This window comes from Helianthus annuus, chromosome 11 (genome assembly GCF_002127325.2).
Source record: "Helianthus annuus cultivar XRQ/B chromosome 11, HanXRQr2.0-SUNRISE, whole genome shotgun sequence".
Taxonomy (NCBI): Eukaryota; Viridiplantae; Streptophyta; class Magnoliopsida; order Asterales; family Asteraceae; genus Helianthus; species Helianthus annuus.
The window spans coordinates 168,071,305-168,087,645 of record NC_035443.2 but is presented as its reverse complement, the minus strand read 5'-3'; the positions used below and the strand labels follow the sequence as shown (position 1 = coordinate 168,087,645).

The 16,341-nt window shown below is 39.5% G+C and overlaps 2 protein-coding genes and 1 non-coding gene across 3 annotated transcripts; 1 reads left to right on the top strand and 2 right to left on the bottom strand.

The window, feature by feature from the left end:
• Positions 1 to 2,065: 2,065 nt before the first annotated feature.
• On the top strand, positions 2,066 to 2,172 carry LOC118484402. Its single transcript, XR_004873513.1, has one exon. It is a non-coding gene; the product is annotated as a small nucleolar RNA R71 (small nucleolar RNA).
• Positions 2,173 to 7,399: 5,227 nt separating this feature from the next.
• LOC110888713 lies at positions 7,400 to 8,443 on the bottom strand. Its single transcript, XM_022136224.1, has one exon. It carries the CDS (start codon positions 8,441 to 8,443, stop codon positions 7,400 to 7,402), a length of 1,044 nt encoding a protein of 347 aa, XP_021991916.1.
• A 203-nt stretch (positions 8,444 to 8,646) lies between these two features.
• LOC110888711 (protein NLP1) lies at positions 8,647 to 13,119 on the bottom strand. Its single transcript, XM_035980156.1, has 5 exons — positions 12,993 to 13,119; positions 11,891 to 12,357; positions 9,402 to 9,594; positions 9,081 to 9,308; positions 8,647 to 8,931 (listed from the first exon to the last, which is right to left on the bottom strand). The coding sequence occupies exons 1-5, from the start codon at positions 13,117 to 13,119 to the stop codon at positions 8,864 to 8,866; spliced, it is 1,083 nt and encodes a 360-aa protein (XP_035836049.1). The 3' UTR covers positions 8,647 to 8,863.
• Between the last annotated feature and the right edge of the window lie 3,222 nt (positions 13,120 to 16,341).

Here is a 16,341-nt window from a genome sequence, read left to right as displayed (position 1 = left end):
TTCGACTATTTGTGATACATTCGATATTACAATCAAAGGTTGAATTATATTTATCTTTATGCTTCCGCCGTGCATTCATATAATTGTGTGGTTTGACTATATTGTTGCCAACTACGTCACGGTAATCCCCCACCGGGCCCACCGGTGATACACGTGGAAATCGGGGTGTGACAAGGGGGTTCAGCACGGGGTCGTGTTGGTTGGGCACGGCCCGTGTTGAACCTTCTGTAACGGAGAAATTTGTGTCGGGTTGCCTTGTTCTTGTGCATGGGGCCATTTTTCTCGTTCCCCTTTTCATCCTTTACCACCATGAGTGTGTTTTATTCCTGCAAAATTAAAACTAAAAGATTAAACTAAACTAAGGATAGTTCCGCGGAATGCCTCCGTGGTGCGCCACGTTTATAAGGGTCCTTGGCTAGACCCAATGTGAGGTTATATATTTTCTGAGTGGGATGTTTGGCATCCCATGTTACACCGTCGGAGAGCCGCATCCAAACTCGAATCAATAACCTTCATGTAGTTGACCGTGTCGTCGTCTTCTATTCTCTTCCCAACTCCGAATTTCACTTCATCATCCCCGTACCTCAAGGTGAGCGTTCCATCATTCATATCTACCACTGCTTGTGCGGTGGCAAGAAATGGTCTCCCTAGTATGAGGGGGACCTCGGTGTCTTCCTCCATATCGAGTATGACAAAGTCGGCCGGATAGACGAATTTGCTTACCTTTACCAGGACATTTTCGATGACACCTTGCGGGAATTTGACGGATCGATCAGCAAGTTGTATGCTCATTTTTGTAGGACTCTTTGTTCCTAGGCCGAGCCTTTTAAACATAGATGAGGGCATGAGGCTAATGCTAGCCCCAAGATCGGCTAGTGCATTACGAACGGGGGAATCCACGATTGAGCAGGGAATCGTGAAGCTTCCGGGGTCGATTTTCTTTTGGAGAAGTTTGTTGAGTACGAGAGCAGAGCATTTTTCGCCTAAGTTAACTAATTGCAAAGTTTCAATTTTCTTTTTACGAGTGAGGAAGTCCCTCATGAACTTAGAGTATTTGGGCATTTGGGTTAGGACATCAATAAAAGGAATATTGACATGCAATTGTTTTAATAGACTTTCGAATTTTGCGAATTGCTCATTGGTCTTTTGACGAATTAACCTACCGGGGTATGGAACTCGAGGAGCCTTGGTAGGCTCTGATGACGTAGGGGAGTTCTTCTCCTGCAGAGGTGGGGGTACAGTTTCTTCTGTCGGTGGTGGCGCCTCCGCAGTCCCCACGGTGCGGTTTCGTAACGTGATGAGATGAACTTGCGCTTTTGGATTTGTTTCGGTATTGCTTGGTAATGCACCTTGTGGTCTCTCGGAAAAATTTTGGGCTAGCTGATTTAATTGTTTTTCTATGTTTTGAATACTAGCTTGTTGATTTCTAAAATTTGATTCTAATTGTAGAAACCTTTCCGAGTTTTTCTTTTCAGTGTTGGAGATGAGGCGAGATACAGTATCTTCAAGCCTTTCTCGTCCACCTTGTTGTTGAGTGAAATTTTGTGGCTCATTTCTTGGTTGTTGAAAGTTTGGTCGTTGGGTTTGTTGGTTACTACTATTGCCGGGCTCTCTCCAACCAAGGTTTGGGTGGCTTCGCCATCCTTGGTTGTAAGTGCCCGTTGGAGGACCCGACGGCCTAGGTCTATTATCAATGTAGCTTACCGACTCTTGTTGATCGTCTGTTTCTTTCATACAACTCCAATTTTCATGTGACCCACCACACCCTTCACAAGCCATAACCGAGACTGTTTTTGTCATTTCTAATTTTTTTATTTTTGAAGAAAGGGCCTCGATTTGGGCTTGTAAAGAAGTGCTTTCATCAACCTTATGGGCGCCCGGGGCAATAGATTTATTTCCTTGGGGGGTGTGCCATTGAAAATTGGTTTGAGCAATTTCCTCAATTTGGTTGTATATTTCATGCGGGCGGTGATTACCTAAAAGTCCCCCGGAGCTAGAATCAAGTGTCTGCCTTGTGTGTGGCAACAATCCATTATAGAAAGTGGATACTTGTTGCCATATCGCAAGGCCATGATGTGGACACTTGCGTAATAGTTCCTTGAACCTTTCCCAAGTTTCATATAAGGATTCCCCGTCCTCTTGTGAATATGTATTAATTTCAGTCATTAATTTAGCCGTTTTAGCGGGAGGGAAATACTTATAGAGAAATTTTTGGGCTAGTTCATCCCAGGTGTTCACCGATCCAGCTGGGAGGGCGTTGAGCCAAGCTTTTGCTCGGTTTTTTAGTGAAAAAGGAAACATTCGGAGGCGGATGGCGTCATTTGATGCTCCATTGATCCGAAAGGTATCACATATTTCTAAGAAATTAGTAATATGTAGATGGGGATCCTCGTCCGCAAGCCCATGGAAGGTTGCGGAGTTTTGGAGCATTTGTATCAAATGCGGCCGAAGTTCGAAGTTATTGGCTTCAACATTCGGTGCATTGATAGCGGCGCCTAGGTTACCTACGGTGGGTCGTAGATAATCCATGAGGGTACGTTGGTCCGCCATTGGAGGTGGATTCCCTGAAACTTTCTCTTGGTTTTTAGCGTTTAGTCTTTTTCTGAGAAAGCGTTCGGGTTCTTCTAGAGGTTCTTTTATGTCCTTATTAGAACTGGAGCTCATACACTATGTAGGATGGCGTCTGGTTCCAAGTCCTGCAATAAAAAACAGAAAAGAATGCTGGTCAGAAGGTTCACCACGGCCCCGTGCTCAGCGAACACGGCCCGTGGTCGGAGTTACAGTGATTGTTTTCCAGATCCCAGTTACTGGAAAGTTGGACACGGCCCCGTGTTGCACCGACACGGCCCCGTGGTCAGCCTTCTGTAACTTGGAAAACTAAAAACTGCCGGTAACGATGCTGGGCACGGCCCGTGTCCGACCAGGCACGGCCCGTGCTGAGCTCTGCAGAAGCTGAAAAACTTAAGAAAATCCTAAAAAATTAAAAAGAAAAATAAAAAATATGATTAGGCCGTTGATTCCTAACTTTCTTAAAATTCTTGTGTCCCCGGCAGCGGCGCCAAAAACTTGATGTGCGTGAAGTGTGTTATATTTTTTTATGTATATTTTAAGCCCTTTTTACACTTTTAGCCAAGTTTTAAATTTATAAAACATGATATTTACTAACACTAAACACACATATGGGCAAGTGCACCCATCGTGGACGTAGTATAGTGTTGGTAAGATACCGAGGTCGTCCAAGGACACAAGAGCTTTTAGTACCGGTTTATCCTCAACGTCTAATCAACTCAAAAAGTTAGAAAAGATTTTTAAACTAAGAAAATAAAAAAAAAACTAACTAAATGCTGAAAAATAAAAATAAAATAAAAACAGATAGACAAGATGAATCACTTGGATCCGACTCGTGTATTAGTATAACCTTTGATTATTTTCACACTTTTGCACTTGTTTAAGAGATTATCTTAGTTATTGTAGTAGGCCCCTCTTTTGAAGGTGACGTTACCCTCAACCCAGTAGTTTGAGTCAGCAAGGATACAATCCTAAAGGGTTGGATTATTGGAAGATAATGAATTAAGTTATTAATGCAAATTATGGTAGGCCCCGCTTTTGGCGGTGACGTTATCCTCGACTAAGTAGTCTGAGTCAGCAGGGATACAGTCCTAAATAGTCGGGTTATAGTATTAATAGTAGTTAACTTATGAGGGGGTCAAAGAGTTTGGATCCCCGCCATCCAATACCTATGGGCATTGAAGGAGATCCTACTAAATTTGACCCAGGTCCCTTGCAGGACCTCTAAACGTTGAACAAGGGCAAGACCCTTACCAAACCGTTCCCTTAACCCCCGACCAGGTAGCCAACATATCTCCATATAGACCGTGGAGATATGAATGGTGAAAATCTTTTATTTTATATAGACAGTAAAATAATGCCAAGACACCACGGACAAACGATAAGGAAAGATCACATTCAACATAAGCAACTAGTTATTAAAGTCATTAATACAAAACCAAATAAAAAATGCAAAAGATTAAAAATAAAAAGTATTATACTAAACACTTGTCTTCACCAAGTGATGTAAGAGACTTAGGCAAACATGGCCTTGATTGTCAAGAACTCTTACGATCAATCTTGGATCCCGAGACGACTCACACACTCTATGATGGACAATGAATGATGGTGGTGGATGATGGTGTTATGGTGGTGGTGGGTGGTGGATGAAGTGTGAGAAAGGTGGTGTGCCAAGGGATGAGTTGAAATGAAACCAAACACTCCTATTTATAGGCTGAACAGAAGGCTGGGCACGGCCCCGTGTCCGCTGGACACGCCCCCGTGCCCGTCTGACACTCTCTCTCTTCATTAATTGTAATTCGCAATTACAATTAATGCGCCTGCTGCACTTACGCCACGCCCCCGTGCTCACTGGACACGGCCCCGTGGTGGGCAATAGAAGCTTCTATAGGTTTGTCTTTTCTGCTGCTTCTTGGGCACGGCCCCGTGCTGGCTGAGCACGGGGCGTGTTCAGTCTTCTGACTTCTCTTTTCTGCTTGGGAGGATGCCGTTGAGGGGTCGGGCAATCCACTTTTGTTCCTTTTCTTGTATTTATGTTAGAATTAGCTGTCTTTTTGCTTCTTTTGTGAATTTGAGCTCATTTCATCCTGAAAATACAAAAGGAAGACAAAAACACTCTTTTTCCAACATTAGTACTTAAAAAGGGTTAGTTTTATGCCTCAATTGATGTAATTTATATGTTGCATTTTACACACATCAAAGGCGTCAATATGGAGGGCTAAAGTCGATGTGGTTCTGACGTGGGGTGGTAGTCACGCCATGGGTGTTGACCATTACAAACAGAATAAGAAAACCAAACATAGCTAGCTATCAGTTTGATACTGACACCAAAATAATTTCTTAGATCAGTGATATATAGTAAATTATTATCAACTAAGAAGTAAATGTACATGTAGCACATTCTATAAGGAGCTCCCTTGTCCACATTAAACAGCTTGGGACAATGTCATCCTTAATTACATACGTACATACTAAATAAGTCATCTCTAGCAAGAAGCCAAGAAGTATCTTGTGCGTAAGCCAGGATCTCATAATATAATACGATACATGGAATGTTAAATATATCAATAATCTATCTAGACAGAAAACTTAATCAATCCACATACCCATAAATTTATTAGCAAAACTAATAAATCCCAATGAAGTGAGGAATGCAGAGAACCGAGTGTACCAGGCTCTCGGTGCTTGTTTCAGGCCGTATAGCGATTTTTTGAGCCGACAAACATGGTGCGGATAATTTGGGTCGACAAATCCGGCTGGTTGATGCATGTATACCGTTTCCTGCAGATTACCATGAAGGAAAGCATTTTTTACATCCAATTGATGTATCGGCCATGATCGGGAGGCCACTAAAGATAACACGGTTCGGATTGTAGCGGGTTTGACGACCGGGCTGAAGGTGTCGGTGCAATCTACGCCAATAGTTTGAGATTTTCCATTACAAACTAGCCGCGCTTTGTAGCGCTCCAAGGTGCCATCCGCTTTTAGTTTATGGTGAAAAGCCACATTGATCTTATAATCGGATTATCAAGGGGGTCTAGGTCCTAACTCCCATGTATTATTAACCTGCAAAGCATTAAATTCATCATTCATTGCGCGAAGCCAGTTAGGGTCCGATAAGGCTTTGGTAGGGGAGGTAGGGATTGGCGAAATGTTGGAATGGGTAGCAAGATTGTAATGGGGGTTTGGTTTGTGAACGCCATCTTTGGACCGTGTTTGCATATTGTGTGCATTGGTGGGCGGGTGCTTCGGTTTGGACATTCGGAGGTGGAGTGGGAGTGGGTTGAGTCGATGTCGTATCAACTGGTGGGTCTTCTGGTTGGTTGGGTTGGGGGAAGTGTGTTGAGAATTGGGTGCGGTATCTAGAGGAGAGTGTGGTTGGTTAGGAGGAGTGCTAGAAGGCTGATTTGTGTTGTAGGATTGGGTAGAGGTGTCAACAGAAGGGTAGGATGTGGGGAAAAAATGATGTATTAGAGGGGTGGGGCCATCAAGAAATGTGTAGGATGAGTTGGGTGATAGGTCAAGAAATGGGTAGGTGTTTTCATCAAATATAACATGACGTGAAAGATGAACACGGCCCGTGATGGGGTTGTAACACCAATGCCCACAAAAGTCGGATGGGTATCCAAGAAATACACATCGTGCGGATCTAGGTAAGAGTTTATTTGGTGAGGTAGCGGTCATGTTTGGGTAGCAAGCACATCCGAAAGTGCGGATATGGTTGTAGGTAGGAAGTCGAAGATAAAGTGCAAAAGCGGGTGTTTGGTAATTTAGGCGTTGTATGGGTAAGATGTTGTGAAGATAGGCAGCGGTATGAAGTGCTTCTACCCAAAATTATGGTGGTAGGTGAGTACGAACAAGTAGGGCACGAATGACTTCGTTTATACGACGGATCATGCGTTCGGAACGCCCATTTTGTTGGGACGTTTGAGGGCATGCAAATCGAAAAAGGAGGCCGTTCTGGTTAGCGAAAGCTTTGAAGTTATTGTTATCACCTCCTAAATCACATTGATTGGTTTTTATGGGAAGAGAAAATTGAGTTTGGATGAGTTTGTGGAATTTGGTTAAAGTGTGAAATGTGTCGGATTTTTATTTAAGTGGGTAGACCCACACATAATTTGTATAGTCATCAATGAGCACCAAATAGTATTTATAGCAAGAATTACTAACAATTGGTGAAGTCCACAAATCGCAATGCTCAATATCAAATGGTTTTAAAGTATGAGAAACAGAATCCAAAAAAGGTAAACGTTTGCTATTTGACAATTGACAAGAAGAGCAAAAGGATAAATCGATATTTTATTGCAAGAAATATTAAAAGTGCGAGAAAGATGCTGAAGCATGGCCACCGCATGATGCCCTAGACGATCATGCCAAGGATCGAGGATGAGTGGCGGCGGAAAGGAATGTAAACTTCGACGTGGTGAACGAGTAGAGATCTCCACTACTGTTGTGGCGGGAAAGGAGGCGTCCATCCTTGAGGTCCTTCAAGGAAAAACCAAATGGGTCAAACTCAATGGAAACCTGATTATCAGTAGTGAATTTACTAACAGATAAAAGATTTTTTATGACAGAGGGTGAGTGAACAATATTGTTTAGTTTGTAAGTTTTGTTTGGAAGGGTGTATAAGCCATTACCGGAACCCGTAACAGGTACACGCTGACCATTACCGACAAAAACATGGCTTTGAGGTAATTAAGAAGGAGTTAAAATAGTACCTGCATTTGATGTGATGTGGGATGAGGCTCTGGAGTTCATGTTCCATTGCGGGTCATGATAGTTGAGGCTGATGTGGGAGAGCGGCACCCCGATGTCAGACGAGAATAGAGCATTACCCGACATGGGCCTGTTGTTGTTGTGGGTAGGATGGTTGAGGAGTGAACTGGGCTGGATTGGATGGGTATGGTGTAGGTGGTGGTGTCCAAGATGGAGGCCCACTAGAGTTTATCCAGTTGGGCTGTGAATAGGGATGGGTTTGGTGCAGGTTATGTTGGGTTGGTGGATTCTGATGGTGTTGGTAGTTAGGTCCCCAAGTTCCACGTCCAGCAAGAGAGGATGGATTATGGGTGTTGGTGCCTTGGCGGCCACCCCGAGCGGCATAACCACGTCCACGAGCGGCTTTGGCAGCGTCATAGTTGCGTCCATGGTATCCGTTGGGATAGGGAGAACGGGCTGAGTCGTTTTGTGTGGGTGCCGAAGTGGGATTCGTGGAATGTAGGAGAACCGTGTCACGTGTAGGATTAGACCGGGCCACTTGGCGAGATTGTTCGTCTTCAATCATGCTTCGAGCAATCTTCCACTTTGATTTTTCACGATTAATAATGGCTGCAATTGTATCACACTCAATAGGAAGACCACGTACCATTTGTATGACAAGACGACTTTCGGTAACCGGTTGGTCGACATCACGAAGCTGCTCAGCAATATCTTTCAAGGTTTGACAGTAGTCATCAAAGGAGGAGCATGATTGTAGTGTGGTGTTGGTGAACTTTGTCTCGAGAGTCACCGCCCGAGCCTGTTTGTTATTGATAAATATTTCTTGGATTTTAACCCATGCGTCTCTAGCCGTGAGATCGGTGTCGAGTACTCGAGACAACAAGTCGTCCGACAAAGTGCTGTAAATCCAATGTAATATGAGGGCATCTAGTTCGGACCATGTAGAGAATTTCGGATCGGATTCATCGGGTGAGTCGGTGTCGTCGATATGGTGAAGAACTTTGTAGGCGCGAACATGAAGTTTGAAGAGCTTGACCCAGGCCAAATATGTTACTTTCTTGCCATCGAGGGTTCGGATGTTGGTTACGGTGTATGCTGGATGAAGGGTTGGTTTTTCGGTTGAGTTTTGGTTGCCGGCCGGAGTTTGTTTTCTTGCCATCGAGGGTTCGGATGTTGGTTACGGTGTATGCTGGATGAAGGGTTGGTTTTTCGGTTGAGTTTTGGTTGCCGGCCGGAGTTTGTTCCCCGTCAGCCATGAGGAGCAAGAGAGAAAAAAAATTAGGTTATTGATTTGGCTGTGATAACCATGATAAATTTTGAAATGATTCTTATTTTCATTGATGCAAACTAGAGGAAAAACAAACAATATAAATAGACACACATAACAAACAATCACTCCTAAAAAGGAGGAAGAATAAAGCACTTTCTAAACAATAACCAATCTACCAAAACTAATAGCGTCAATCTCGATTGCGTCAATCTCGTTTGCTAATAAAATTAAGGTCAACCACTCAAACATGTATCGAACTTTATTCAAGTTTTCAGAATTTGCATAAAAGGCGTTCGACCTGTGTCTGAGTTAGTTCCGCGATCTTTTGTTAACTGGACTGGCACTCTCATCAACTTGTTCTCTAACTCTTTTACCATCTGCAGTTTCCAAAGCTGAAAACAATTTTAAATCAGAAGATATACGCATTCTAATCGATCCAAAACATTTTAGAATTTAACAAACGTACGAGGTTTGAAAAATCTACCGTTGGATATCAAATCATCCATGGGCGTGTCCCCTAAGTTACCTTCAAAAGTTATGTCATCATTATCATCTTGCATGAGCTGAGAATTCATATGTTTGATCCGCCGAGCTACATCAGAACTAGTTTTAAGAAATGCTTCCGCATGTTCAATTAGGGCTTTATGCGCAGACGATTTGACTATTTCACCACGTATACACGGCCACTTATCAACCCCGTACCTTTTATGAGCCTTCGTAAAGGTATTCTTTGCTAACGTTTTATGATCATGCCCTGCATAAAGGAAATGCCAGTAAAAAAAACCTTATTAATTGTTTACATCTGGTTTTTAAAATCATACAATCAAGTTATAGCATATGAACTTACAAATACCACATATTTTTGTAGCTTTGGCCTTAGGCACTCCAAAAAGTTTTGTAATATCATTACGAGTGATCTCCTTTGACTTTGAATATCGACCCTTTTTTGAGGCACTGGGGGACTCAACCACGGGAGAGTAATTTTCTAAAGTGTCAAAGTTGATGCTTTCATTTTGGTCTGATGATTGTAACCCCACGTTCTACAAACAAACAAAATGAGTTGTTATCTGGGATACATAGGCCGACAGTTAATATTATTGTTTACCTACATCTAGCCCTAATATCTAACCCTAATGATTAATAAACAATTAAACACCAGGAAAGGTTAAGTATATTTGTATGTTGCGGTAAATATAAGGGTGACGGTATTTAGACACCCCCCAAAATTGTTTGGACACCTCTTATACGACGCGTATAGCACTATAGGCTTCTATAGGGTTTCACCTTGCATTAAATGAGCCCCTATACGACGCGTATAACACTATATACGTCGTACGGTGTACGATGTACGATGTAACCATTTCCCGAGGTCACACAACGTATATGACACTAGGATGTACAAATAACCAAAGCCAGATATAATTATATCATCCAAGTGATTTTGTAAGAGTGAACTTTCTCATAACATTTTTTATGTAAATTGTTGACAGATACAAGAGAAATTGTTTTCCACCTAATCAATTATAAACTCACCATCTTCATAACACTTAACTTGATGTAAAAGTATTTATCTAAATTAGGCAATCAATTATAGAGCTAAAGGTAGGTCGATTTCTTGGGTTGATTGGTGTAAATTTGTATTTTAGTAGCATGTAGTTTTTTTTGTTTTGTTTTGCCGGCCCGGTTTTCGGGCTTGGTGTGTTTTCTAATGAAATAAGCTTTTCAAAAAAAAAAAAAAATTAGGCAATCAGTTGTGACTGTTAACGTCCTATCCTAGGTATTTCAAGATTCATTCCTTAAATCCCAAAATCATGATGTGACAAATAAGCCAAGTTGCATCACCATTGACTATATACTGCATGAGAGCGGCTTTAAGGCGGCTGAAGTGCATCACACAGTGAGTAGTGTTGGCATACTTTTAAGGAAAATTTCAAAAATAGACAATAGACAGACAGTTTACCAAACTAATCATCAAATAGTCATTAACTTCTAAATGTGGGCTAAGCCGATAAAATTTGGGTGCTAAGCTGGCAAAATATGTTGGCTAAGCCATAGCCGGAAGTCAATGTCTATTTTAGAAAATTTGAAGTCAACTTTATTTATAATTGTAATTTTACCTTACCTATATGTACAAGATGTACAACACCCGCATTTCTTCTTGAGGAATAATTGTTACTCAAAAACCATTGGACAATGGAGGTAAAGATTATATGCATGAACAATTCTATAATTAACATTTATTTTGAGATGTATTCCACACACAAACCTATCATGTAGAAGAATATATGATTTACCAGGGTTGGGTGGGCGACCTCTTAGGACCCGTTCTACCTGGGCCCGAAGTTTTATAAAAATATATATATATACATTTAGGGTTTACATATTCACACACTCTAGTCCCTACTTACACACCCTCGTATATGCCCCGTATAGGTCTATACGTCGTGTATAACCTTTTTCAATTTCCAAGAGAATCTCTGATTACGTCATATTTTGTCTTATATGCCTCGTATAGGCCTATATGGGGCGTATAGACGAAAAGACCATTTTACCCCTGAGTTAGGCCTAGACTGGGGGCAAAACAGGGCTATAATGGTCTTTTGGATCCCACTATACGCCCAGTCTAGCCCTATATGCGGCATATATTTTTAATTTTTTTTGTTTTCTCTTTTTAACATCCATAACACTAATATTAATTATAAAAAAACTCATATTAATATCAATAATACTAATATTAATTATAAAAAACTCATATTAATTATAATAGCTCTAATATTAATTATAAAAAAAACTCATACTAATTATAATAACACTAATGTTAATTATAAAAAACTCATATTAGTATCAATAATACTAATATTAATTATAAAAAACTCATATTAACTATAATAACTCTAATATTAATTTATTTAAAATAGAAAACTTGTTTTGTATAAAAGTTTGTATAAAATGTTTGTTAAAAAAAACCCTTATATACGCCCCATATAGGCCTATACGTGGCATATATGGGGCATGGGTCATATATGAGACCTATACGAGGAGTCCTATACGTCCAGTATAGGCCTATACAAGGCATATATGAGCAGTCAAACCAGAACTGACATGAGTCAGACACTGAATTTGATGTAACCCTATACGCCTCGTATAGGCTTATACGAGGCAAAGGGTGTTTAAATAGGCATATGGGGTGTGTGGATAGTTTTAGCCTTAAAAAACAAGATTTGTTATATGCTTTTTTTAACAAAAGTTATATTTCACGGCTTATTTTTTCTACTGGCCCTCGAATTTTCAGGGATTCTCAAAGACAACCCTAGATTTATTGAGGAAGGGACCAACCTGAAGAGCCGTACGAACTTCGTCCATTTCATGGGTAAAATTCTCTCTTTTATTTGTTATAGCAAACTCCAGTACACCAATACACTTGCCATCTTTTATCACAGGCATGGAAAACGATCCTTGTATTTTTGAACGCTTAGCATCTTGTAGTTGAGGATAGTGCTTATCATTGTATTTTTCCACATCATTGGTCCATTCAGGAATCATACTGAGGAACACACGACCAGGAAGCCCAATGCACACTCTTTTGTTACAATCTACATAGGAATTATGATCTAAACACGCTACACGGTATGACCAAAATTCATTTGTGGACATGGTAAAACCGAATGGCTGACCACATGTTGTAAGTACAATCTGAGATCCAAAAACTACGGCGGCCCAAAACTGGACAGAAATGATTTGCTCATAGAATCGCATAGCTGAAAGTGCAGAGCAAATCTGTTGATAAATATGAATATCTGCAACTGCAAGGATCAAACACCAAACTCTAAGGATATGCAATGAACACAAATCTAATAGCAACGTACTCTTGCTCAAAAAGTAATAAATTAAGCTTAATTATGTATTTATGTGGAAAAAAAATGTATTTACTTGATAATATAGATCAATTATAAATCTCCAAAAGTAACAATAGAATTAGCTTACACAATAGATCCATAAATTACATAAAGATAACATTATAGATTTAGAAGGTTATTACACACAATTAAGACACCATCTTATGAAACTACTTCAAAAACATCATTAGATACATGAGTATGTAACATACAGCCATCAACTACTAGAGTATTTAACATACAAACAGTGAAGGAATATCAATTCATTAAAATTAGTACTGAAAGCACAGATCAAGCAACCAACTTCTCTGTAATAAGATCCAACTAATATGTCAATGGTTTGTAAACATTTTGTGAAGAAAAGAAGCTGAAGATACTTCAGATCCAGCTTATAATATACTCAGATCTGACTTTGGGTCATTCAAATAGAGCTATAAAGAGTGAAAATCACAAGTGATGATTATTGATAACGGATCAATCGATAAACATAACAACAACCATGAAATACATGAACATCAAGCAAGGATCTTTAGAAAACTCACCATTTCTCGTTTGATCAACATGGTTGTTATGGAAAACCTTCAACTTGTGAAGTACTTGAATATCTGAATCTTGGAAATATTTATCGATGTCGATGTCGTCGAAAAGATCGGACTCCGCGTTATCCATATCAAATTTGTGAACTCTTAGTTTGTGAACTCTCAATTGAACTCCCACTTCTGAACTCTCCAAAACCCTTCTGCTCTTAGTGTTTGATAGGTCAGAATTTAGCAAGAGGCTAATATGAACCCTATCAAAGCTTATGCAAATCCAGGTCATGTTTATCCAATCAAAGTTAAGACAAGGGGGCCACAGGTCAGTCATAATTCTTTATTTCATATATATACATATATACCCTATATATATATATAAGTTTTAACTTATTATAAAAACTAAGTGCAAATCACAGCAAAAACAAAAACGAAATTTATACATTAATACTTTTTAATAGACAATATATAATACAACATTTTCTGCAACCAATAACTAAAAATATCATACATCTAAACACTTGAAGATCCAAAGCCTGATTTATGTGTTTTTTTCATGGAATATTTTTTTATCAGTTAGAACGTCAGCCATTTTTTGCAATTGTTCTTGAAAAATGTAGTTGCGTGTTTATTATTTTTTTCATAAGTGTATTGACCAGAAAACTTGTAATGTTTTCTAGTTTCCAGTTGAACTATGTGAACCATCTAAAACTGTTTATTCTAACAAATATCCACCATTCAAAAAACTTAGAAGACGTTTGCTAAATTTTTCTTTTGAGGTATAATATTTTAACCCTAGAAACGTATTATTTGCTATGGCCTGATGCAATTTTAAGGGCTTTGCCGGTGGTTCATTCGGATCATAGCCCGTTGATACTGCAGTTTAATTCTCGTAATTTTGGGGCGAAACCGTTTAGGGTTTTTAATTCTTGGATTGAGAAGCCTGGGTATGTTGATGTAGTGGAAATGGTGGTTGCTCAGTTTTCTTTTGATGGCCCCCCGGACTTGAGATTGGTTAAAAAATTCAGTGTTATTCGGGGCTGTATCAAAGATTGGAGAGATCAGATGGTGGTGAAAGAAGGGGAGGAAGTTAATCGGGCGATGAGTGAGATAGAAGTTCTTGAAGGGCTGATGGAGAGTAGGATTCTCTCAGAGGATGAAGAGTGGTCGTTGGTGGAAAATAGAAAAAGGATTATGGATATCGAGAGAAAAAAATGTATTGATTTGAAACAAAGGTCGAGGACGAAATGGGCGCTTGACGGGGATGAAAATTCTAGTTTTTTCCATATGTATATTAATTTTAGAAAAGCCAAAAATCAGATACAGGGGTTGTCTATAGATGGTAATTGGGTTACTAAGCCGTCTTTTATTAAGAAAGAAGTTATGTCGTTTTTTCGGAGGCGTTTTACTGAAGAGGTCCCAGTGAGGCCTACGATGGCGGGTTGTGGTTTCCGTCATGTTAAAGAAGAAGATAAAGTTTGGTTAGTCGAACCGTTTTCTTTGGTCGAAATCAAGCAAGCGTTAAAAGAGTGCGGTGATGACAAGGCCCCTGGGCCGGATGGATTAAATATTAAGTTTATAAAAACTTTTTGGCACTTGTTTGAAAATGATTTTAAGGAGGTCATGGATAGTTTTTATGAGAGCGGGGTTCTTAATGTGGGATGTTGCTCTTCTTTTATTACCTTGATTCCTAAGATTAAGGATCCTGTTGGGCTCAATAATTATAGGCCTATTAGCTTGATCGGGATTATTAGTAAGTTGGTGTCGAAGGTTCTCGCGAACAGGCTGAAAAGAGTTATTGGATCGGTGGTGTCCGAGTCTCAATCCGCTTTTTTGAAAGGTAATTATATTCGGGATGGTCCTTTATTGGTTAACGAGTGGTATAATTGGTGCAAAAAGAGGAAAAAGAGGGAATTTTTCCTTAAAATTGATTTTGAGAAAGCTTATGACAATGTTAATTGGGAGTTTTTAATATCGATCCTGGGTCACATGGGTTTCCCGGATAAGTGGGTTTCTTGGATTAGAGGTATTATTAGTTCGGCGAGATCGTCTGTGTTGGTTAATGGTTCGCCGACTTTTGAATTCCAGTGTTCAAAAGGTATTAGACAGGGGGATCCCATCTCCCCTTTTCTGTTCATTTTAGTTATGGAAGCTCTTTCGGTTATGTTTGATAAAGCCAAGAATTCAGGGGCGGTTACCGGGATTCAAACGCCTAGCGGCGGCCCGATGGTTTCTCATCTTTTCTATGCGGACGACGCAATTATTTTAGGTGAGTGGTCTCAGGATAATGTTGAAAACGTGGTTCGCGTGTTACGAATTTTTCATATTTGTTCGGGTTTAAAAATTAATTTTGATAAGTCTAGCTTATATGGTATTGGGGTTGTTTCTTCGGAGGTGTCGGATATGGCGTTGAATATTGGGTGTAAAACTGATAAATTCCCTTTCAAATATCTCGGGTTGTGGGTTGGAGCGAATATGAATAAGGTGGTGAATTGGAAGCCGGTTTATGATATTTTTGATGCTAGACTATGTCACACCCCAACCGATGGCGGAAAACATCGGGGCATGGCACTGAGCGAAACAGATTGTTCAGAAGTTTCCATAACAACTATTAATACCATTCAATTTAAATAGTACGTCCCATATTGTACCTCAAACGATAAACAAGTTATTACAGATTAACATCTAAACAAATACTCTGTTCCGACGACTCAGATTTCAAATAAACAAACATAAATTGTCTTTTTGGTTTCTAGACTTCCCCCTAAGTCTTGAATTCCACATAGCAAGCAATCAGACATCCTAAGCACCTGTTACATACGTTAAAATAAAGTCAATACATATAATGTAAAGGTGAGTACACAAGTTTGATATAGCATATAGAGTTTATCAAAACTAAGTGCAAATCACAGCAAAAACAAAAACGAAATTTATACATTAATACTTTTTAATAGACAATATATAATACAGCATTTTCTGCAACCAATAACTAAAATATCATACATCTAAACACTTGAAGATCCAAAGCCTGATTAATGTGTTTTTTCATGGAATATTTTTTTATCAGTTAGAACGTTAGCCATTTTTTGCAATTGTTCTTGAAAAATGTAGTGTCTGCGTGTTTATTATTTTTTTTCATATGTGTATTGACCAGAAAACTTGTAATGTTTTCTAGTTTCCAGTTGAACTATGTGAACAATCTAAAACTGTTTATTCTAACAAATACCCACCATTCATAAAACTTAGAAGACGTTTGCTAAATTTTTCTTTTGAGGTATAATATTTTAACCCTAAAAACGTATTATTTGCTATGAGTTGAGAACATGGATTTGCACAAAAGAAAAAAAAAACTGCTACTGAT

What these genes read in the sequence shown, in the direction of transcription:
- LOC110888713 (XM_022136224.1), bottom strand. Translation starts at nt 8,443, where the DNA reads ATGGCAAGAAAACAAACTCCGGCCGGCAACCAAAACTCAACCGAAAAA.
- LOC110888711 (XM_035980156.1), bottom strand. Translation starts at nt 13,119, where the DNA reads ATGGATAACGCGGAGTCCGATCTTTTCGACGACATCGACATCGATAAA. An exon ending in TACAAAAATATGTGGTATTT is followed by an intron (nt 9,309 to 9,401) that starts GTAAGTTCATAT and finishes TCCTTTATGCAG; the next exon opens with GGCATGATCATAAAACGTTA. An exon ending in TGATGACATAACTTTTGAAG is followed by an intron (nt 8,932 to 9,080) that starts GTAACTTAGGGG and finishes TGGAAACTGCAG; the next exon opens with ATGGTAAAAGAGTTAGAGAA.